This window comes from Takifugu flavidus, chromosome 1 (genome assembly GCF_003711565.1).
Source record: "Takifugu flavidus isolate HTHZ2018 chromosome 1, ASM371156v2, whole genome shotgun sequence".
NCBI lineage: Eukaryota > Metazoa > Chordata > Actinopteri > Tetraodontiformes > Tetraodontidae > Takifugu > Takifugu flavidus.
The window spans coordinates 12,375,846-12,399,335 of record NC_079520.1 but is presented as its reverse complement, the minus strand read 5'-3'; the positions used below and the strand labels follow the sequence as shown (position 1 = coordinate 12,399,335).

The following is a 23,490-nucleotide window of genomic DNA, read 5'->3' as shown; positions in this document are numbered from 1 at the left end:
TATATATATATATATATATATATATATATATATATATATATATATATATATATATATATATATATATATATAAAAAAAATGCATGTATATAGACATATATGCTGGCTCAGATGGATCTGAATCTTCTTCCAGATGACAGCAGGTCAAACAGCTGGTAGGCAGGACTGGTTGTGTAGGACTTAATTAATGCTAATGATTCCCAATGATTTCCCTTATTTTCACTACCCATTGGAGTTCTTGTTGCTCAGTCTGCGGCTAAAGAACCACAGAGAGTCTATATGCTACCAACAGCACAGTGGTAGAAGTTTACCTTTAATTCGTGAGGGATTTAAGGACTTTAGTTTCCTTGAATACAAGAGATAGCATTGCCTGAAGGGAATTATGCTCCACATCTCATTTTCTGAAATGCTTGATTTCGTAACCTCAATGATTAATAACAAATTTCAAAATCAACTTACAAAAAATGCCAGTGAGTCATGCAGTCAGCTTACCGGTATATAATTCTCATCAATTGCAAATAGTTTCGGAACATTAACCAATCCCTGGATACTACCGGTATTGATTTTTTCAAAAATCCTGGGGCAATACTTTGCACACATTGCTGTTTTGCAAACAATATTTGAACCAGCAAATGTTAACGGCCCTGTAATTCGCCTCACTGTCTGTTGCGTAAAATTGCGTAAATTGATTGGAATACTAATTTACAACAGCCTGTTTCCTTTATTTTTTTCCCAGCTGCATGTTTAAATAATGCATATTTCCTTTGAAGCCAAAACGCGAACACCGACCAATCGACTTTTTCTGGGGTTATAGGTTAATTTCCCACGTAGGTCTTGTCCTCAGCGAGCAGCGGGCGCTGCCGTGGGCCCCTCCCCCGCCACAGAGCCCCCGCCCTCGGTCAGAGCAGAGTGGAGCCCCGCTGCCACTGCGTCCGCGCACAGCAAATATATCGCGCATGCGGAAAGTCGCCGGTGATCCCGCCCTTCACATTAAAATAAGATTTAAATGTTTTGTGCGTATCGATAACGTTTCTTCGCTTTCACACTGAAATAAATGCACTACATTTGGCTCGCGCATCCTCATTCACTTTCCCAACTTGTACACCGTTTTGTGCCTTTTGTGACATACATACATCGACCCTGCTCAACTCAGGCGGTCTACTTTCGTTGGAATTACATTGGAGGCTCAGCAATCAAGTCTTCCTGCTCCGGCCCAGTTCCATGCATAGAATGATCTGGTCCAGGCCATTGTCACTTCCCCTCATGGGGTGGCTGCCTTTGGTCAGACTGCCTACATCTAGGCAGACAGGTTACTCTTGACAGGCCAGAGGGACTCCTTTCCCAGTGAGTTAAAGGCTCTTACTTCCTCTCCGTGTATCCCAGATGACAGCCTTGGGTCGTTTGGTGTCTAAGAGGAAGCAGAAGTTAATTATCGTCTCCTGGACTTTAGACCTGACAAGTTACCTCAGCGACTGAGCAACGGAACTGACAGAGTATTTACCCTAGAAAGAGCCAACTGCACACTGGTCCCAGCAAATCTTAACCACAACAGAGCTGTCTGAGTAGATTCTCATTCATCCAGGTCATAGTTACCCAATGTAAGATCTCTGCATCCACTGGACTTGTTGGGGTTTTCTTGAAGACGTTTGGCCTTCCCTCCAGAAGTCGTCTTCAGTTCACAGCAGAGCTTCATCCCTTATCTCAAGTTAATCAAGCAACATTATTAGTGAACAGGGTGGTGTTAATAGCTGAACAGTTCGACTACAAAATATTTTTAGTAAAAATAAAAAGCAAACGAGCTGTAATATTAGCTATAGTTTCAACCATCAGTTCCACAAATTAAAAATCTAATTTTCTTAGCGACATGCTTTTACCTTTTAAATTAATCTGTTGCGAGTAAAACCGGAACCATCGCGATTTGAGGCGTTGCCTTGTGACCGCCGTCAGGAGCCGAGCAGCCTATGGGTGAACACCAGTCGTTACACGCTCGAGCCACCAGCCTCTAACTTGTTGTCAAAGACTCTACAATGGTTCCTATCGGTATCTAGCCTTTTTGTCTTACCCAGACGACCGATGTATACTATCTTGTCCCGGAAAACAACGGATTCGTGAGTGGCCGCCGTATAATGGTACAGGACACGACGAAAGCGCTACGAATATCGACTACGAAAGACGCACCTAGACTGGGTACGTCCAAACATCCCTCTTTCACCGCTCCAGTCCGTTTACAGACCCGTTAAATAAACGGTATTTTTCAAACGCCTGACGTCCTCATATGTCTGCGTGCACACCCTCGTCAATATCCTGAAGGCAAAGGGAGGAGGAGGAGGCAGCGGCAGTCGCGGGGTCCCCGACACTGAGCCGAGCCGAGCCGAGGAGAGGAGAGGCGCCGCTGAAATGAGATGAGGCTCAGAAATGGAACTGTGGCCACTGCGATCATTTTCTTCACGTCTTTCCTCAGCCTGTCCTGGTACACAGCGTGGCAGAATGGCAAAGGTAAGGCCGGGTATTAGATGAATCGCTAGTAATTGCGGAAATATACGATTTAAAGTGAAACGAGGGTCATGTGCCGTAAGGCCTGGTCAACAAGACTCAAAAGGATCGAGCTATCGAGGGTCCCCCAACATGTTGGAGATCAGCAGGTGTATGCTTGTGTTTATTGACCCCGCTTTCCCCTTATCTAACATGGAATATCCCCTCAAAACCTACTGTAACAAGTGCCATGCCTTCATTCCTCGTCAGTGTGGATTTGAAGTGTCCCAGCACATGCATTGGTATTTCGGTCTTGTAGTCGTGGAGTCTGTGGCTCATGTTCCATCCTAAAACTGCACTTTCCCCACCAGCTTCGGCCATTAAGGGATGATTCCATTGAGCGCCATCGGATTAAAACGGCGGACAGCAGTCTGCAACACCACGCCATTAAGTTTCATTTCCCACGATTAAAACATGAATCATATTTAGACACGTTGAGTAAAAGTGAAGGGCCCAGACCTGCCTGTTGCTCAACGCATCTGTTTGCGCTCACACTCCAGGGTTAAGTCTATATGATGGGTTATGGGCCTTGGGGACTTAACAGATGGGTGTAAATAATTGCAGTTCTCGAATATTCCCGTGGCTAGTTGGGTGATTAAGTTCGAGTTTTTCAGGTTGATGAAATATTTCAGTGCCAGGAGAAAAGATATTGCTTGGTGTGAGATTCCTCATTCAGGACCCGATAGTTGCAGGTAGTGGGTGACTGATCAAATTAACTTGCACCGTTTTGTGAACTATGGTCATTATGCAAGTTCACAAGCACACAAATGCTAGCTCCAGAATACAAACATAGAGTATCCGTGCTCAGCAGAACTGTTTTTGGTTTAGGTGCATTAAGTTCTTGAAGCTGAGTGAGAATTGATCTCTCGTGATCCTTTGAGACGGGACATGCTGACCAAAACTGTTCCCTCAACAGAATATATTTCCTTTTGGAGAACTTCTTTTCTTCTATAGGATATTTAATGCTTTTGAGTGTGAGAGAATATCTTTACAAATTTAGTCTGCATGTTTTATCCATGTTGCAAAGCAAGCCAGAGGCTACCTCTGGCGTTATTGCATACATCATCAACATACATTGCAATTTATATTTCAAACCTCAATTCATCGAGGTACACACTGAGCGATAGGACCTAATATAACAATGGCATCATGAGTAAAAACTAGTAAGGATACATTTTGAAAAGGAGAATTCTGTTATCGATTATGACAAAATATTTCAAGGAGGCAACACAGATGGCAGTATAAAACAGTGCCGCTGTATCAGTCTTAGAATATAATCTTATCTGTAAATATACTGAATCCTAAGGCAGATTGTGCTGTTGTTGACATGCTAAATGATCAGGACCTGTGTTTACAAGATGTCCTGGGGCTTTAAGTAGCTCATACTGGCCTCTTTCTAAGAAAAGTCATAGAATCCCTCAATTGTTAAGACCTCCAGTAAGATAAAGGTTTCTGTCCCTTCCTTGCTCAGATTTACTCTCAGAAATGTCCAGAATCACTCTTAAATTAAGATTCCTGGCTAAGATTTTTCAGTCTAAGTGAGATCACTGAGAGGACTAAGAACTGGCCACCTTATGCCGGTGTGTCCTCCAATGCGGGCCCTGTCCAATGCTCCTCTGTTTTCCTTATATTTACATCTCCTGAACTGTCTGACCTGGAATAATCTGACATCTGTCCGCCATTGGTATTTTTCCACATGGAGTTGGATGCAACAAGAAAATGTTTATGCTACCAAAGCGGGAGCGGGTCAGACTACCTGGAAACTCTCACACCACACTTGGCAAGACTCCATATTAAAGTTAATTGCACAAAAAAATGCGTGAAAAGGTGCGGCAGACATGCTAACATTGAAATACCTTTGTTGAAATCCTTTGGGTTGTTTTATAAACTCATTTTAGCGCACTAAGTTTTCAAACCATCAAATCTACCTTATTTTTAATTTTATTTTTAATACGAGTGTCGTTGGCTGTACTACATTTTATCTTGTAACATCTCAGTAACATATCAGAGATAAAATGATGTCTGAGGTGGGGGATGTGAACAAATGACTTTTCCCTGAATACATATAATATAATGCACTCTCAGTTTTACAAAGACATTTTTTTCAGAATGCCTGAAGCTAAATATGTAATGTATAGAATTTTATTGTAAAGCTGATGTGGTTTTAGTACCTGATGCTGGATCCTTTATTCATGTATTTCCATTTTACTTGGACTCATTTCTTGGTTTTGTGTTTCTGACAAAATATGAAGGGATTTTCCTGATATCCCACATCATATCTTTCCTTGGGTTGCTTTTCTCTTGATGCCAGTGTGGGTGTTTCAAGTGTACACAACTTTTGGCACTGTTATTTAAAAAAAAAAAAAAAAAAAAATGCTGGAAACTGTCCAAACCTTGAACATGGTGTAGGTTGCACGCTGGTGTTTAGTTTAGGGAATCTACTTTGTTGGTGTCGGTGGGTCCTCTCTTTAAAGTTTGATTCATCATGTGAGGACAGGCAGTTGTGCTGGATGTAACCTGATTTTCTTGACTCCATTAAAGCACGGCTTCTGGCATCTTGGCTTGTTCCTGGTCACTCGACTGCTGTGAATAAGCTTTATATCAGTCAGCTGTCCAAACACTCCATGTTGAACGACTCTCCAGCATGTGTACTTCTGTCACCGTCGTTATAGCTTCACTCTTAGTCGGTTCTTTGTCATCAAATAAAAATGATCAGTATTGAATTTCCTTTTTTCATCTCCTTGACCGCTTTATCCATTTTGTGGTCACGGGGGGGTGCACATACGAGCGTCGGCAGGGTCCACCCCTGGAGGAGTCAGCAGTCCATTGCAGGGCTCTACTGTATGTTTGTATTCGTACTGTATTTGTGGGTTTGGTACCTTGCTCACGGGTACCTCGGCAGTGTTCTGAAGGTATTCTGGCACCTTCACCTTCTACCCCAACATGTTTTGTCCGTACTGGGTTTCAAACCGTGAACCCTCAGTTTCTGAAAAGGTTTCCCCTTCAAAATGAATTTGGCATGAAGTATATTAGCAGTAGATATTTCACAACTTTTTATGATGATTCAACAACATATCAACATTTTTCTTATTTATATACTTTTGCCACTCTTAATTAGTTTTTATTCAGAATATATTGGTAAAGTCCTTGTGCTTCCTCCTCCATGAGCCCAATATTATGTTGGATGAACAGAGGCTTGGAATCTGGACACATAGCCACGTGTCTTTATTTTTAGACTGACGCGGTGTCTTTTAGGACTCATACTTGCAACCCTCTTTGTTTGCACTCGGCGCTTTCTTCAGTTGTATTTTCCTGAGGAGCCTTTACAGTTACGCACAATAAGGCTTCCTTTTGAACAAAGTTGTTTCCTCCGCCCTGTAGTCCAGTCTGTTCTGCCCCTTCCTCTGTTTTAAGCCACGACATTCTTCCCTCATCACATCTGGCACAATGGGCCTGTAATAGTCTGTCATCTCGCTAATGGAGGTAAGTGAGCAGGCAGACGGGGATGGCTCAGGTGACGTTTTTCTTGAGATTTATTTAGTTAGAATGAGAAAAAAACAGATTTTGACCGTTTGGGGAGGCTGGACATCATTCATCTGTCTGTACTATCATGATATCACCTTATCACAACTTGGCCAAACATTTAAAAAAGAACCCATACATATAAAAATGATTATTTTTGGACTTGCAACATTGGCCTCCCTTGGGTCTTAATAGTCAATAGGCATAAATTGCCTTGAGGCTGGAATTGGACAATCAAGGCTTTAGTTACACATGTCTGTAAAAACAATAAGTCGTCTTCTGCACTGAATCAACAAGTGAGGTTTTCCTCCTCGTGCTTCTGCTCTCTTCCTGTTTCCCACACTGCATTTGCCAAAGCATGTGCCTTCTTTATTTGTGGGGCAAAATTCCTAAATGGCACATGATTTCTTATTGTTGGAGACAGTGGGCCTGTTTACAAGACCATAAACGTCCAGTAACTGGCAGAAATAATGTAATCATTGAAACAGAAGTGCTCTTATGCACTTCCTGTTTCAGATCATTATCAGATTTCTTTTTAAATATGTGTGTATTTAGTGACGTGAGGCTCAGGGCGAAGAGCTAGAGGTGGCTCTTTGTCAACTTTCCGCAGCATTTATTTTTTCATTGTCAGTTAAATGTTCTTATCTGATAAACAGTTATTATATTATTATATTACATATTCACTTCAAAATTATGGTTTCCTGCCATGCAAATAGGAGCACTGATTGTCGGGCTCAAATGCTGTCTGTTGTTAATCTGTTTTGCAAACCACTTGTGTGCACAAGGATGGTTGTGTAGACATTAGGTTTTTGTGTGTGAGCATGGCTGTATGGTTTTGCACAGTGCCAAAACATGTTTTTGAGTTGCTTGGTTGATGATTTCCAAGTACCTGATAAATATGCTTGGCAGGATGAATTATGAAACCATACAAATCAATGCGAAGAAATCCGGGCAAAGATCTTTTTTGTAAAAAGAACCGCTGTGCTGTAAAACTGCCCGAGACAACAAAATGCAACAGTATGGAAGCGGTTAGCCTCCAGATACAGGAGCAGGTAATGGCACTGATGCACGTGTTGCTCAGGAAAGAACATGGTTCTGCTCAAGAAACCCAGTGCTTAGTGGTGGTACCGTGAAATAATTATTGCACTGAGCTGTAGCTGTTGTATTCAAAATGTTACTCAGCGGTACGTCACAGACCAGTGATATTAAATCACACGTAAACTTTATTTTTGCTAAATCAGAGCAAACCAACTACTATACTGCTGAGTTCATGGTAATGTTCTATAGACGGAGCCTTCTCTCCAGGAGTTCTCTTGCATGTCTGTCGAGCCTTTTCTGGTTTGTCACTCGACACTTTTCCCCTCTGTGTTCCTCCTAACTATCAGGGACAGCATATTCTGCTCCCATTGATGTTCTTCCTGATTAATCTGATATTATTGTGTTTGACTGAGACTGTGAATAAATTAGACCGTGTGCTGTGTGATGCACATCTCTTACTTGGGCAAGTATAAACCGCACAAATCCCTCATCAGCACTTAGAAATGTGCGTCAGCATCCTGTAAGACAGACCAAGGTCAGAACACAATCTTGGTGGCTTTCTCTGAATTAATGCATGAGTAATTCACTTCCTGTCTAGTGAGTTCACTAAAGGATTTTGCAAAATCTTTTATTGTCCTTGTATTCGTTGGCACTATTGGGTTCACAAGACAATCTGTGCAACAAAGCTGGGACTTTGCCAGTCAGCTATGCGACTTGCCTTTTTTGTGGTTGTTTTACACAAATGTCTATTTGAAGACTGATTGATCCGCTGTTTGGAACAGGTCTAGTTTTGCCAGTGAACTATTGAACAAATGTACTTCAGATTTCCAGAAGAAACCTTTTTTCAAAGAATAGGGAAAGAAAGGGAATTTTAATATTCCCCTTTGTGGCTGAACTGCTTAAGAATGCAATAATGCTTTGTGTTCCTGTAATAAGTCACTAAAGGTCACTATTATTTAAGCATTCATTTACTTTATGCTCGTCAGTCAATTAATGATTAATACATTTTTAAAACGTATTGAAATATTTGATCACATGAAAGGCTCTTCAGATGTATTCTGAATACGGACGTATTGATGTTGAATTTCTAAAGACAAGGACTGAACTAATTTATTTCATTATTTAATTTTAAAATATATTTTATATATTATTTTATACATATTTTTTAATACATTTCGCAACATGTATTTCTACTGCACCAGGTTAAGCTTTTTTACAGGATAGGGAAGATTTGAGTGGAGGTTGCTATAGATCGTTACCAACAAACTTGTGGTTGACTTCATTTCCTCTGCTGTGCTGCAGTTGGTGGTTTTCCACTACACAGTATTGGCTTTATACATTTCGACTGGGCACAGTACGCCCTTGTGTGTTCTCCAGAACACCATGATACTTGGTTGACATGGGCGGGGGTCATGACGAGATGTGCTGAAGATTTAGAGATCCCGTTAGCATGTCAACACAACTCGTTCATCTCTGATAAATGTTTGTTCTGTGCTGTAGGCTCTTTTCCCGTCAGATTCTTTACACAAAAGACAGAAATCATGATGCTTTAAAAAAATATATATATATATAGTTGGAGTCAAACTCCAGACACATTACAATGTGCAAAATCCAAACTGTAGCAAGACTTCACCAAAAATACACACAATTTCAGTACGCACGGAACCTGACTGCAACAGACCAAAGCATCTTTTTAAGCAAAACTAGCATTTGTTTAGTGTATCAAATATTGCTGGCATTCTGAATTTGTGTTTCACCAAATTTTTTTTTTTTTTAGAAACCCAAAGTAGCAGGTGCCAAAAAAGTAGCACCAGTCATCAGGTACATTTTTTTTCAGTGGAAAGACACATAGAGTAGAGCCGATATGGTCATTGGAAACGCGGCATTAGTCTCCCTGACAGTCAGATCCCAGGTGTGGTGTCAGGCCTTCTCTCTGGACTCCTAGAATCAAAAAACAACCTGAAGATTAAAGTCTGGTTTGGATTGAAAGCTGTCTCTTTCACGTGTTATGGGCCACATGACAGCATTGTCTGTTTCCTTTTAAGAACAACAATATTGCTTTGTGTGAAATAAGAACCAGAGCACAGTGAAGTAACTACATTTTGGTCAGTGTGAGAGTGCTGAAAGGAAGATGGATAGAACCAAGCTTTGTTGTCTTGTATACTTCACAAGTGTGAAAAAAGAGGCCAGGAACTGCTCAGATGTACTAAAGAGCTACTGATTTTAATTACTAGAATAACTTGCAGAGATATTTGAGATTTACTTGGATGTAATTGCCTGAAAAGTTTAAAAAAAAAAACAACATTTCCTGGATGAGAGCAGTAAAATCTGGAGACTGTCACTCTAAGTTTGTCTCTTAAACCAAGTTAGAAGTGGTTTCATTTATTTTGGGCACTTTCTTATATGGAAATTTGACAAGCAGCTACGGAATATAACACTACCAGTTGCATAATAGAACTTACTTATGCAAATATTTAAGAGGCAATTTATGCATTATTCTTAGTCTAGTGTGATACAGTTTAATATATTTTGGCTTATCTCCACCATCTTGAGCTGGTAGCATATTATACTTGTAATCCAGCAATAGTGTCCTTCAGCTGCTATAACTTGATCCGATATCATCCGTCATTTAATATACCTGTTGTTCACTTTATTATTTCCCACAGAGAAGCTGGTAGCGTACCAGAGGGAGTTCCATGCCTTGAAAGAACGCCTTCGAGTGGCAGAGCACAGGACGCTGCAGCGCTCGTCGGAGCTCAACAACATCCTCGAGCAGTTCAAACGCGCAATCGCGGAGACAAACAGCAGCAAGGACGCTCTCACAGTCCAAAACTTCTCAGGTGAATTGTGTAAACAGACTAACTCAACCTGTCAAGCAAACTTTTCCAGTGTTAAATTAGATGCCCATGATCCTGATATAAGAGCTGTTTGATAAACACATTAAACATTATCAGAGAAAGCTTCCTTTGCTGTACTTTGTTATGATTATCACTGTTAGTCCCTACTGGCCATAGGATATGTTGCTCTACACGTGTGAGCTCATGGAGCTACTGGTTTGATACTTGACCAATGAGCTGAAAGCACAAGACAAGCCAACAGTTACTCACTCAGTCATTCCCACATTGCATCAATTTCCAACCTTTTTTTAGATATAGGTAGTCCAGAAATGTGACTCCCACTTTTTATGGGAATTTTAGTTTATACATGTGTATAATCATAATTTTGATAAAGGTGACGAGATCTCCTTTATCAAGTATTGAGGGTAATAGAATATTAGTAACAGCCAGTGACATGCAGATTTTTAACTCATAATTGGTGCATATTTTAATTATTTTCTTGCTGAATTTGTTACTCCAATAATTTAAGGGCATTAGCAGCGCCAGGATTTTGATTGTGGGTGGTCTTACAGAACACTGGATGGGCCCGTTGAAAATAAAAAAACGTGTTTCTGTTTTCTAATTTTAGTGCTTTCTGCACCACTGAGGACCGTGCCTTAATTGTCTGTCAGAAAAATTCCTATCTTTCCCAGATACGTGTGTGGCTGGGAAGGTGCGGAGTTTGGGCTGGCTTGCATGCTTAACTATTTATGACGGCTCTGGTGGATGTTGTGACAGGTCTTATGGGGAATGCTGTTTGTGCTAGGTGCCGTCTCCTATAGGGTGCTGTCATAAGTCACCTCTGCCTCTGCCAGTATTATTTTTTCCTCCAGAAAATGAGCATACAGACAGTTAGAGACTATTGTTAAAGTAAACCTGTTACTGTGAGGCGTTGCATGTGGCAGGACTTGAAAGGGGAAGAGGGCAGCTGTGCCAGACAACAAGTTGTCACGCATAATATTAGTCAAAATGGCACGAGTTTGCCCCTTCTGCTTCTCTGAGTGGTTTTTGCTGAGTTTAAATGAAAACAAGCTGGTTTGCACTTGCTGGTGACGATGCAGCCTGTGGTCGGGTTTAAGCGCATGGAGCTTTTATTCAAAGCTTTCCTCAGGCTGCTTCTTAGATCAACAGGTGGAATAAAACCAATAGTGTTAGAAATCACTCACTATTCAATATGGGCCTTGGCCTAAAGTAGTAAAACTGTTCATGCTAAGGTTTTAACCCAGTCGGCCAGCCACCTATTGGACTTTGCTCTTCTCCACACAGATCATGGCGAGGCAGTTGTCCGCTCGGCGAGCCTGGGGCATTAAGTGTAAACGCCTCAAAGTCTCATTGCTGGTATCATGGAATTACAGCTATGAGTCGCCGACCCAAACTAGATATCTAGCATGCTAAATATGACCCAGAATACTGGCAGCAGCTCACTCTTTTCTTTTCTTTCTTTTTAGTAGTGCACAAATGACCTGAAGGCCTCCTTTCTGTGCTGCGTTCATGTTGGCAGTTAAAAAGCCCACGCTTGGCATTTCCTGTTTCATTTCCTTGTGTAAGATTTTGATACAAAACGTTGTTTGGAGACCAAGTCAGCTGGTCACTCCTGCTGGTTGTGTAGTATGAGCAATGCATTAGGGTTAACAGATTGTGCTTTAAAAATCTGTATCTTATAACTCCTCCAATCACATGATGAAATTGAAAAAGGTTTTCTTGTTTGCTTCCAGATGAAACTCAGAAACTACTGAAAGAGCTGGCAAATAGGAAACCTCTGCAGCTCCCAAGTATCTACCACCACCTTCCTCACCTCCTCAAAAATGAGGGCAGCTTGCATCCTGCTGTGCAGGTTGGGCTGGGCCGCACAGGAGGTGAGACTCATTTTTAACACATTCAGTGTAAAATAAGTTCCCCTCTCAGTTCCACTCTAAATCATGCATGAGCACTCAACACAAACACGCAAAGCGCTGCAGAGATCTTTGTTACACAGGGGAGAGGATCAAGTCTCCACAAGTTTGGCTGAGGATGCATATTCACTCTGTTCTTTTGGAAGAGAATCTAAACAATAGTTGCACTGTCGTTTACCTTGATGTATGTTTACATTGATTATGGCTTAGGTGCTTCTCTGATGTTTCTGATCCACTTTCGTTTTGCGGGTTCAGATGACTTTCATTACTACTTTTTTCAGTTTCATTGAAGTGACTTAATGTAATACTGTAGATAATTACATTCAAAGACATTCAAACGAGCAGCACAAAATAAATGAAGGGACAGCATTCCTCCACTTAAACTAGCTAACAATTGAAGCTTCAGTCTTTCCTTTAGCAAGTCTGTTTCTTTAGATTTCTTTCACCTGTCGGCCAATATATGAGCTCGGCTCAGTTTAGTTGTCTCTAAGAGGATTACTTGTCTGCCTTTAAGAGTATGATGGCGGACTGACTTTTTCAAGTTTAAGGGCTAAACAGCATGAATTGTGTTTTCACATTCCTTGTAACAATTAGAGAGAGGAAGAACGAGGGCCCCAGTAAAATTATTGGGGTAGAAGCAGTGTGCAGGGTAGAACAAAGAGTCCTTAGTCTTTTTTCTTGAAGGATAATGGGAATTCCCACTGGAAATAAGGAATACACAGCATAGGTCTGACATTTCTTGGTAGTCTTATTCATTATCAAAACTAGTAGGTGCCACGTTTCTCTAGTAATCCAACGGATTGAGTCATCTCAGGTGGTTTCATGACAATTTACTACAACAAAAGTGAATAGAGAAGAATCATTTGGTTGCACACAAACACAGGCAAAGTTTATTAGTCACCATTTCCTCTTCTGTTTTAAATATACCTGTCTAGTTTATTGCCATTTAAGAAATCGTAGTTCAGTGTTGAAAATGAGTTTAGAACCAAAGTCAGTCAGACACAAAGCAGATAAAGTGATCATATTACTTTAGGAGATTAGTTTTTAAAGTTCCCATGGCATGCTCTTTTGGTGGCTTTCACGTAGGCCTTAGTGGTCCCCTAATACCGTATCTGAGGTTTCTTCCCCAAATTTGGCCTTGGTGCAGAATTACAGCCACTGCAATCCAGTCACACAATGAGCTTTCTAGGAGAGGCAGAGGGGTGGGGGGTGAGGTTTGGCTGGGAAGAGTTTGTGCCCATGGCAGGGCGGTCATATCTCAGCCGGTTTTCTCATGGGCTGACCAACGAGCTTTGGGCGGAAAGATAAGAGGAGGAGGTAACATTTCCCCTCATAAGGGGAAGTTTTCAGATGGATGCTTCTGAGCTTTCTTATTCCCAAAGGCAGAGAATAATCTCTAGCTCATGGTTTAGGTTGATCCCCAGTTCAAGCCACTGGGGGGATGATAGGCAGACTAGTGGACCTGATATTAAAATCTTTTATCAAGTACAAATTTCATGCCATTGGACCTTTAAGATAGCAACTTCTTATAAAACGAGACATCCTTTTCTCAGATGCATCACATAAGGCCGTAGCTGCAACTGGTCATGGCTAAATAAGATAATTAAATAACCCAGAATCTGATTATAATGACAGTAAACAATAAATGTTGAACCATCTGGTCAATAACAGATATCCAGTGAGGGGGCTGGTTGGACAGTAGACTAATTCTTTTCATGTTTGAAAGTTACCCTTGAGACCTTTGCTCTTGGCTCTTCAGAGATTGGACTCTGAATGTGGGCTCTGTAAAACAGAAAAAAAGATCAAATTGAATCAAAAAGGTGTCTGGTTTAAAACGAGGCCAGAGGAAATATCAGTTAAAGGAGCTGGGACGTGTCCATCAGGAGTTGTTAACTTCCTTTTTCCCTCCTTGTATGTGGGAGCTGATGTTTAGGTTCCATTCACTAAGATCTATATCGTTCTCATAATTCATTTGCAGTAATCATTCATTATGTGTCTAAATATTTAGTGTACAATATTAAAAGAAGCAAAGCTCTGATACAGCAAACTTTGTTTTCTCATTTTCTTATCTAGCTTTTGTCAAAGCTTTTTTCTCAGGTCTCCAGACCTGCCTGTACTGTGTGGAGCATATTTGACTTTCAGATATTTATAGCATGGGAATTAGAACACCCCCACTTAACAGGGAACACTGAAGGACAAAGAAAATAAATGCTCGAAGAATGGAAGGATTTCAATGAGCCCAAATGCTCTGACAGAAAATATCAAATACAGCACAGGTATTTTGGAATGAATTTGATTGTATTAGTCACTTCCAAAGCCCATGAATACACATTCCTTTGCACATGCACATTTAGATCAAGGATATCGCAGAAACATTTTCAGCGTGCTTGTTTTGTTATTTCAGTCGATAAACTCGAAGCTGTTATTTCCCATCCAGCATCGGTAGTGTTTAACAGCCCTTCAGTGTATCCCGTGGAACTCCTCTGGTCCTTGACCAGCCAAGTATTCCAGCTGCAGTTTCACATGTTACCACAGCTAATCTTAGTCCCGTTCACCTGCATCCAGGGTAACGTCCAGTCTAGTGGCCCACACATTGTTGGTACTGGCAAAGACTCTTCAGGCTTTTGTTTACTCCTGTCTGATTCTGTCTGGGCTCTAACTGAATAGGAACATCACAAATGCAACGCTGAGGACAAAGACATGGGCAGGGTTTACTGTTTCCATTACTATATTATTAGTTAATCATTCAAGAATAATTTCTATAAAAGGATTCTGTGATTATTGTTAGTACAGCTTTTATGTTGACTTCCCCATTGTGAATACACAAGCTTTCACTACTTTGGGGGGGGGGAATATATATTTTGTTAATTATAAGCAACAACAAGCAACAGATCTTTTGGTGAATGGTTTACCAGCTGTGGAACCCGAGCAGACAGAAATGTGAAGGAGAGGGTGGCCTGGGCAATTTTGGGCTCGATCTCCTCATTGTACTACTTTGCATGTATTGCCATTCAGTTCCAGTCTGCCACCCTCCCTTACTGTCACCATGTGTCTCCTTTGCTTCCGCCCACACTCTTCTTTCATCCTCGACCTACTTTCCTAGTGGCTGTGGGTGTCAACATACAGCACAGAACTCTGCGTGAGAAACACAAAGCAAAACTGGGACAGATTCTCCACGCTGCACAGATCACTCTGGAGGATCGTAGCCTTTGAGTGCTGATCGCTCATCCTGCACATCGAGTCTGCTTTGTCCGTTCAGTGGGGGTCTTTAAGCCCCACATCAGCCCAGTTAGTTATCCTGTTTACCGAAGCTGGATAACTAAAAGGGGGGGGGGGGGGGGGGGGGGGGGGGGGTGGGGGGTGACCATGCTTTTTGTTTTTCCTGGGAAGGAGTAAAACACGCAGCACATTATGTGAAACTGCTTTTTATAGATCGTGACCAAGGGATCTGGATTCAGGGGAAAGTGCACCTAATAACAGAGGAGGAAAAAGAGCTGAAGCTTTGTGCAATAAGTGTTTTAAGACAGATTTGCAAAACTGAATGAGGAATATGGATCCATTATTGTTTAAATGTATTGTATGAAGCACAAATGGGTAGAGGTCAAGTGTGACCTAAACTTGCTGGCAGGTTGTGTTCATTAAGATTAAGATGAACTTTATTCATCCCCGTGGGGAAATTGAATTATAGTAGCAGCGTATGCAGAGTAAAGAGACAGAAAAAATAAATACAGATAAGATTAGAATGTTATAAGCATATATACAGCATATATTATAAGCATATATGTTCATGTAGCAGGCGTCTCGTACAGGGGAACTGCTTTGAGGAATACATTTGGATTGCAGTGAAGTTCGTATCTATATAGATTTATTTCAACAGCAACATGCTTTTCTCAAACCACCTCCATTAGTTATTTCTCCCACAGCCATCTGTTCATTTGGCTGCAATGTTTTGTTTCATATTACTGCCTGTTTTGGCATCATTTGATTATCTCGCAACTAATAAAAGTTTTCTTCATAATCTGAGCAACTTTACATCAGAATAATTATTATTTGAATAATAAATTGTATCATTTATTTAAATAAAAGCAAGAATTTGAAATCGGTTGAGGGTTTCTGATTTTAACCCACACTTTTGTCATTTCCTCAGTTACCATGGTGATGGGGATCCCCACAGTGAAACGGAAGGTGAAGTCTTATCTGTCAGAGACGCTCCGTTCGCTAATAGACAAGCTGTCACCTGAGGAGAAGCTCGACTGTGTCATCATTGTCTTTGTTGGAGAGGTGAGATGTCCTGTATGGGACGAGTCATTGAAGATGGGAAGGTAAAAAAGAGCCCCCCAGATTCTCTGTAATGTGTTCATCTGTTTTGATCTTTGCAGACCGATGTTGATTATGTTAATAGTGTGGTTGCTGACCTCGAGAAAGAGTGAGTGCATTTGCTCATGGAGAATTCGCCAGGTTGGCTGTGTCTCCTGTATGTTGACGCCACAAACATCCTGTTTGTTCAGGTTTTCTACAGAGCTGAATTCTGGCTTATTGGAAGTGATCTCTCCCCCGGCTGCCTATTACCCTGACTTCACCACTCTGAAGGAAACATTTGGAGATTCCAAAGAAAGGGTCAAGTAAGAATTTGACTGATGTTTGTGATACATCAGTGTTTTCTTTGAATTTAGACTTTTAATGAGTGTACAGTCCAATATAAACTATCATGAGCATTTATGAGAAAATAGCCACGATAGAATGAAAATGCATGAGAGCCACACTGAGAGCTGCAGGGAAGATACGAGGATGAGTCAGGGGAACAGTGGGAGGGAGGAAGCAAGCAAGAGCTTTTAGGTATGCTGTTTCAATACTTGGTATTCCACAGGCATTTCTCAAAGGCAGATCAAGGTCATCAGCAGCTGCACCCTCGCTCCCTTCTCTCAATAGTCCTCCCTCCCTCCAGTTATCGTGTTCTTTTTATAGCCAGAGAAGATCTGTTCTTCATTTGAGGTCTGCTCATTGGTCTGTGCTAACGTATTAGATCATGACACAGTACCGTACAGTGCAGCAACATACGGCTCGACTCGCATGTGTTATATTCAGAGATCCAAGCTCCTACAGCACAAATGGATGAATCTATTCCTGCCCTTAAATGTGTGTTAGTGCCAAAACACACACCTTCGCTGTGAGAAACACCGCACACTGCTTCTGCTCTTTGAGCAGCCATGAGTCAGGCTGCAACAAGGGCAGATCATTCAGATCACACAATTACAGTGACAGCACTGCCTCATAAATTATTCAGAGAGAGCCTGCTGTTGTAGCACTGGTGGTACCTGGAATACCTGATATGCATCTGTGTAGCTGTAGGCCGGTTCCATCTGATAAATCAGTATCTTTGTATGACTTTTCCTGTTTCACAAGTTTTATCATGTGTGCTGATTATTTCTGCTTTCTTGAAGATGGAGGACCAAACAGAATCTAGACTATTCCTTCCTCATGATGTATGCCGTAAGCAAAGGTGTTTATTATGTGCAGGTACGTACTCAAAGGAGCCATGTACCATGCTAACACGAAACTACAAATGTTTGACATTTTTAAAAAATCTTTTTGAATTTTTTTTGAATTTGATTTTTTGAATTTGACATTTTCACCAGTAATCTGCAATTGGGTTAAGTTCTTTTTGATTTCTCTGTTTTATCCATGGGGTGTCATTTCCACTGTTCACATCTGGAGGGAAGAGGTATTATTTATCCAACATGCTACCTTAGTTTAATTGTGCAACTCAGAAATGTTGCCGTAGCTTGGTTTGAAGTGTTGCCCCTGTAGCAACATAGATGTCTCTCTCTCTTGGTTCGTTCCCTCTCCATGTTTGATAATATCTGGAAGTGCACTAGTTATAACATTTTATTCCTTCCTCATCTCATCCTCACAGCTGGAGGATGACATCGTGGCCAAGCCCAACTACTTTGCCACAATGAAGAACTTTGCCCTGCAGCTCTCCTCTGAGGACTGGATGATCCTGGAGTTCTCCCAGTTGGGTTTTATTGGTAAAGCATTTGATCAATACTCTCCATAAACTGGCAGTCTTAGGTCAGCAGAATCTGTATCTGAGTTGCTAGCACCCGTAACATTTATGGCTAGATATTTTTATAGTCTTTTTTTTAATGTCTTTATTCATTCTACTATTTAGTATTATAATCTATGAATGAAGATAAGAAATATTTGTTTCAAAAAATTTTCAGTGTTTTTCTTATTTTTGTGGTTTGTTTGTTATCCTGTTGTAAAAATGTGGTTAATGATTCTTCTGCTTCAGCACCAGTAACTCATTCACTTTTTTTGCAGGAAAAATGTTTCAGGCTCCGGACCTAAACCTAATTGTGGAGTTCATATTCATGTTCTACAAAGAAAAGCCCATTGACTGGCTGCTAGACCACATTCTCTGGGTCAAAGTCTGCAATCCTGAAAAGGATGCGGTATGCACCTTGCTCGCTACAGCATTTGCAGCTCGAAGAGCGTCTCAGCAAGCTTCCTTATTCTTTCTGCAGAAACACTGTGAGCGTCAGAAGTCCAGCCTCCGCATAAGATTCAGGCCTTCCTTGTTTCAACACGTGGGACTTCATTCATCCCTTGCTGGAAAGATCCAAAAGCTGACCGTGAGTCTTGTGCCTCCCAGTTAATTGTTTGCAGTAAGAGTTGAGGCTGCTTCATTAAGAGAATTATTGCATTTTCTGTCTGCACGCTGTAGGACAAAGACTTCCTGAAGCCACTGCTCCACAAGATGCACATCAATCCCCCAGCTGAAGTTTCCACCTCTATGAAGGTATAGCCTTAGAAAAATGCATATTTTCATACTCTCCTACGTACAAATAGGTTAATAATATGAATTATAAAACAAACGGTATGATGTTATAATGGAGTGTGATATGTGTCACTCAGGTGTACCAAGGTCACACACTTGAGAAGACATACCAGGGAGAAGACTTCTTCTGGGCAATCACTCCTACTGCAGGAGACTATGTCCTCTTCAAATTTGACAGACCAGTTAGCATTGAGAGGTATGCCTTTGTGTGTCAATTGAATTCTCTTGTGCATTATTTGGATTCAGGTAACTACATATATATTTACGTATATACATATGGGTGTGTACATTAACAGCATATTTTTAACGCATACGCACAAAAACTTGCATAAAGACTCATGCCAAACCCTTTTCCTAATAACCACTGCAGCCCCTTAATGATTCATGCTCAAGTACGTGAGTGTGTGCATACGCGACTCTGGGGATCAGGGTGAGATAATGAGAGCTTAAAATAAGAATTCTCAGGATGGCTGCCTCCTGTCTAAGTGGAGGCTGTGAGACAGCAAGAGAGATACCAACACTGACAGCTTTGATCAGTGCAAACCTGCAGGTAATTTTAATTTCTGGCCATACAGAGATTCATTTATGGCAGTGCAGGGATTGCTTTGTGCTTTATCTCATCATATGCTTATTCTTTCAGCCTTTATCTGTTTAACCATATTGTCATGTGATTTAAAATTTGTGATCATTTGAGATTAATTCTTTCTGAACCTCAAAAGGGAAACAAAATTAGCAGAATAGTAGAAAGAAATGCACTTTAAGGCTGAGCATAGTCATGAAATGGCATTGAAGCATAAAACTTGATAGTGAAAAAATGTGACATTTTCATATTTAGTCATGTGCAGTGTGGGTACAGTCTAAGTTATTATCATGTGATCATATCATTGGATCTTTCAAAATATCAACCTGTAATCAACTAGGATACTGATGTGTTTATTAGAGGAAACTCTCTCACTGGCCTCATCTTAATGGTCACAGCAGCCTTTGAATAAGTCCTTAGATGGAAATTAAATGGCTCACCTCACAATAATTGACAGATCTGTCCACTTCCAATGGTTAAGCTTGGTAACTGTATCTGAAGGTGTAACCACCCATGCAAACTGAGTGGGCAGAACTGTTGAATGCCCCACTTGTGTTCACGTTATCAGCTTGTAGTGTCTGAGCATTTGGTTTTGGGGGAATGTGCACAGTGATTAAGGTTCTTAACCTGATTAGGATGTTGATAGATAAAGAGGAGGAAGTGTGTTTCTCTGCACAGGCATACACATCAAAACCTTGGTTTATTAAACTAGTTAAAAAGAACATAATGACAATCCCTGTGCATGAGAGGGTTAAGGCTGTCAGTTCTGTAACACTAGGAAAGGTACTGGTGTTTGCGCTCTTGTCTCCTGTATATTATATTATTTTGCCATGTGTGTCTGAAAGAGTAATGCAATAACTGTATTCCGTTATGTAGAGTTGTGCTGTGTAAGAGCGCCGCCACATCACATGTCACTGTTGATCTAAGGCGAGCTGTATTCATGCCAGATTTTTCTATTGGCAGATTCCTGTTTCGCAGTGGAAACCAGGAGCATCCAGGGGACAAGATCGGAAACACCACAGTGGAAATACTGCCTGTCTCGGTAGGGAGGATACACACATGCAGTATCGGTCAAAGCATATTGATGATCAACAGCAGTGTGATTGATTTGCTCGCTCTGCCAGAGGTTATGCGGATAATTCAGATGTGACTCACACGGTCATTGTAATTATTCACACTTGAATCTCTTCTATATTCCGTTCATCTTTAACTGTCTTGATATGTCAGGACCCTCTGCAACAGACCAAAGAGAAGTACAAGCGAACAGATGACCGTTTTTACAGGATTGGTAAGTGGAGTCCTCTCACCTGTTTGTGTCTGTATAGAGAAAAACACTTAAAGTTAATTTATTCATTCATGTTTAACATATCTTCCAAAGAATTATCTTTTTTTTCAGTTTGTAAATGTTTTCCTGTCAGCTTGAGGCTGCTGGTATACTGTACTTTCACATAACCATTTGTGGATTGTACACAAATACAGGTCATTTTGAGAAGGGTGTGGCAGAGGGGGCCGTGGATCCTTCCTTCAATCCTGTTCTGGCACTTCGACTTTCAGTTCTAAAGGACTCTGCTGTGTGGGCCATTCTCAGTGAAGTAAGTCAGTCATTGGTTAATAATGCCCAGTCTAGTCACATGACCAACACCATTTACCTCACATATGTGTTGTGTGTCACGTAACCTGTGATGTTTATTTACTTTCCTCTTGTAGATACATATAAAGAGGATTGCTGGATGAAACCTTTGGGCCAGACACAAAACCAAGGCCCTGTGTCACAAGTCTCCCCGGCTGCTAACACAAGGCCTATGATGCCTAGCAACCAATAATGAATTCACTTGAGCCGATCGCCTGAGCTCATTGGTGCAACCCCACCTCTCTGTCCCCTGCATCGCTTTTGTTTACTCTTACTTTGCTTCTCATTGATCATTTTCCCCCTTCATCCTTGTTCTAGATCTATTGTTGAGAATGTGGATAATACTGTCGGAAACATCACATGAGAAACTGCTCCTTCTTCAGGCTCTCAAAGTGACTGTAGTTTAGCTAATTTGACCTTGAACATTCGATGAATTAAGGAAAAAAGATTAGAAGACAACGTCACCTGACCGCCAGTTTACATGCTGCCAAATCCTCCTCTACTACTCAATGCTGCCACCTTTCGGGAGAGCTAGGCTCTGCACTGGCAATCACACCTGAGAAACAGCCCATGATGATCACGAATGTCGTCGTCACTATTTGTCATTTGATCTCTGCTCTTGGTCAACACCAGCCTCCACAGACAGACAAAAAATGCATCCCTTTTTCAGAGTCTTGTTACTTGGATATCCTCCTTGTCCTGATGCATAAACGCAGGATTCAGAATTAACACTTAACGGAATTTACTGTCCGTTGACTAGATTCAATGGGAATCACCCAAAATCATCATGCAAGGGAATGCAACAATAACCATCCCACCTTCCCCTGCCGTTTGACCTCAGTGTCCATGTGAAATAAACCATTCAGACATGGGCTTGGCATCATTTTCCCCTCAGAATATGTTATTAATTGATATTAAAGCTATGACGATCTATGATGGTGAATTAATTTATTTGAAATAAATGTTTATTTGTACAAGAGCTAAACTATATTTTTATTCTATTAAGAGATGTTTATAGTAGTTCAGAGTCTCTGTTCTGTATTTTTTTTCTAATTATATGTTATGTATGATTTATTTTTATCGGTGTATTTACTTGCAAAGTTACTTTTCATTCTAACACAGGTTTTTCACTTCAGTCTGAACTTGTTTTGTTATATTGGAAGCAAAATGTTATTCCCGAGAATATAGTTTCCACTGCTTAAATGGTGAGTAGTGTTGCAAATAACTTCTGTTGAAATGGTCGCTGGTCATAATGTGCCTTATATCCAGATCCCTAGACATTGTCAGCAACACTTTTTCCTCTATTTTCTTCAAATCATCCTATATTTTGCTTGCCAGTTGGATGCTAAATGGTTGATAGAACATTTTGAGGATGGCTGACACAGATTGTTTTTCATGCAAACATCTGAAATAACATAATTTGCACTATATTTTTTAACTTTTCTAAATCACCATAAGCCTCCACCTTTGCACTTCTCCATGCTCCCATCAGAAAACCACCTCGGTCTTTAAACCCATGTCACAATTTATTTTATCCAAATAACCATCTGGTCCTGTGATTGGACAGAATCTTACTACTGATCATTTTGGAGCGCACCTTTTGTGACTGGAGTTGTATAGTGCTTTCACTGATTGTAAATATTATACAGGATATTTATAGAATCAATGACTCTTTCTTTCACTCACATTTTCTTTTGCCTCACAATAGTTGATCAAATCTGACTTGTTTTATATTTGTTTGACCAATGTTTGTGATGAGAGGCTATGAAACGGAACTTCATTTTGCATCACAGTGGCATATTTAAGGGGTAAATGAAGTGCCTTTTGCTGGAATTCAAAAGCAGAGAGGTTTGTGACAATATGCATTCACATGCGTGTTTATTAATTGATTCATAAAAGGTGTTCTGTGTTAGGTGCCACAGAATTTATTTACAAGCTGTTTCATATGGGGAAAAGATACAGAAATGACTTCTGGTTTCATCCAACCTTCACATGCAAATGAGAATGAATCCATTAAAACAGCACAGACCATCATGTGATCCCTATACTGTATTTGTGGACAGCAAACATTTCCCTTAGACCTCCTAACATACACCTCTCATTTCATGTGCCTTCATCATACATATGCCTGTCAGATGTTTTTAGCATCATTTTACATGGATGTTTTGAAATAAATGATAAAGGTAAAAAGTCATTGCTGTCTTTTGTATGCTCATCCCCCATCATACCATCTACATCTGCTTTAACACGAGATGGATCCATGTGAACATGACTAGTGTTCCATTAGTCTGGGTTTTCTTCACTCTGCACTGTTGGAAATTCCTGGGCTTCAGTAGAGAAATTTGTGTTCATTTCTACCTTTATCCAACCAATAAACCATGGGTCATCGCATAATAAGCGTTTGTTCATTGGAACACCTCAAAACATGGGTCTGTAAAATTCCAGTTTAGATCGATACAAGTTAATTCAGATCTAAAACATGTCCATGACATTTGTCCATTACAGTAACAACGATTGGCTGCACTGGTTGAGCAAAACCATGAAGTCCAAAAGCATATAAAAACTCAATCAAATCACCCC

General features: G+C 40.7%; 1 protein-coding gene and 1 long non-coding RNA gene across 3 annotated transcripts; one reads left to right on the top strand and one right to left on the bottom strand.

The window, feature by feature from the left end:
• Positions 1-273: 273 nt before the first annotated feature.
• LOC130536139 (uncharacterized) lies at positions 274-2,215 on the bottom strand. The gene is made up of 3 exons (XR_008953288.1): positions 2,062-2,215; positions 1,593-1,699; positions 274-1,407 (listed from the first exon to the last, which is right to left on the bottom strand). It is a non-coding gene; the product is annotated as an uncharacterized LOC130536139 (long non-coding RNA).
• Positions 2,216-2,318: 103 nt separating this feature from the next.
• On the top strand, positions 2,319-23,307 carry mgat4a (alpha-1,3-mannosyl-glycoprotein 4-beta-N-acetylglucosaminyltransferase A). Of its 2 annotated transcripts, XM_057051549.1 has the most exons (16): positions 2,319-2,495; positions 9,758-9,931; positions 11,683-11,823; positions 16,007-16,140; positions 16,239-16,285; positions 16,368-16,481; positions 17,301-17,376; positions 17,774-17,888; positions 18,184-18,314; positions 18,387-18,494; positions 18,587-18,661; positions 18,778-18,896; positions 20,244-20,322; positions 20,508-20,568; positions 20,760-20,872; positions 20,988-23,307. In XM_057051549.1, exons 1-16 carry the CDS (start codon positions 2,402-2,404, stop codon positions 21,012-21,014), a joined length of 1,608 nt encoding a protein of 535 aa, XP_056907529.1. In that variant the 5' UTR covers positions 2,319-2,401; the 3' UTR covers positions 21,015-23,307. The 2 variants fall into 2 exon arrangements, with proteins under 2 accessions (XP_056907529.1, XP_056907537.1); XM_057051557.1 differs by lacking the exons at positions 2,319-2,495; positions 9,758-9,931 and adding an exon at positions 11,301-11,510.
• The last annotated feature ends 183 nt before the right edge of the window (positions 23,308-23,490 follow it).

Excerpts from the sequence above, each read along its gene's own strand:
- mgat4a (XM_057051549.1), top strand. The coding sequence starts at position 2,402 with ATGAGGCTCAGAAATGGAACTGTGGCCACTGCGATCATTTTCTTCACG. Across the intron at positions 16,141-16,238 it reads TCATTGTCTTTGTTGGAGAG|ACCGATGTTGATTATGTTAA; the intron begins GTGAGATGTCCT and ends TGATCTTTGCAG. Across the intron at positions 20,569-20,759 it reads TGACCGTTTTTACAGGATTG|GTCATTTTGAGAAGGGTGTG; the intron begins GTAAGTGGAGTC and ends ACACAAATACAG.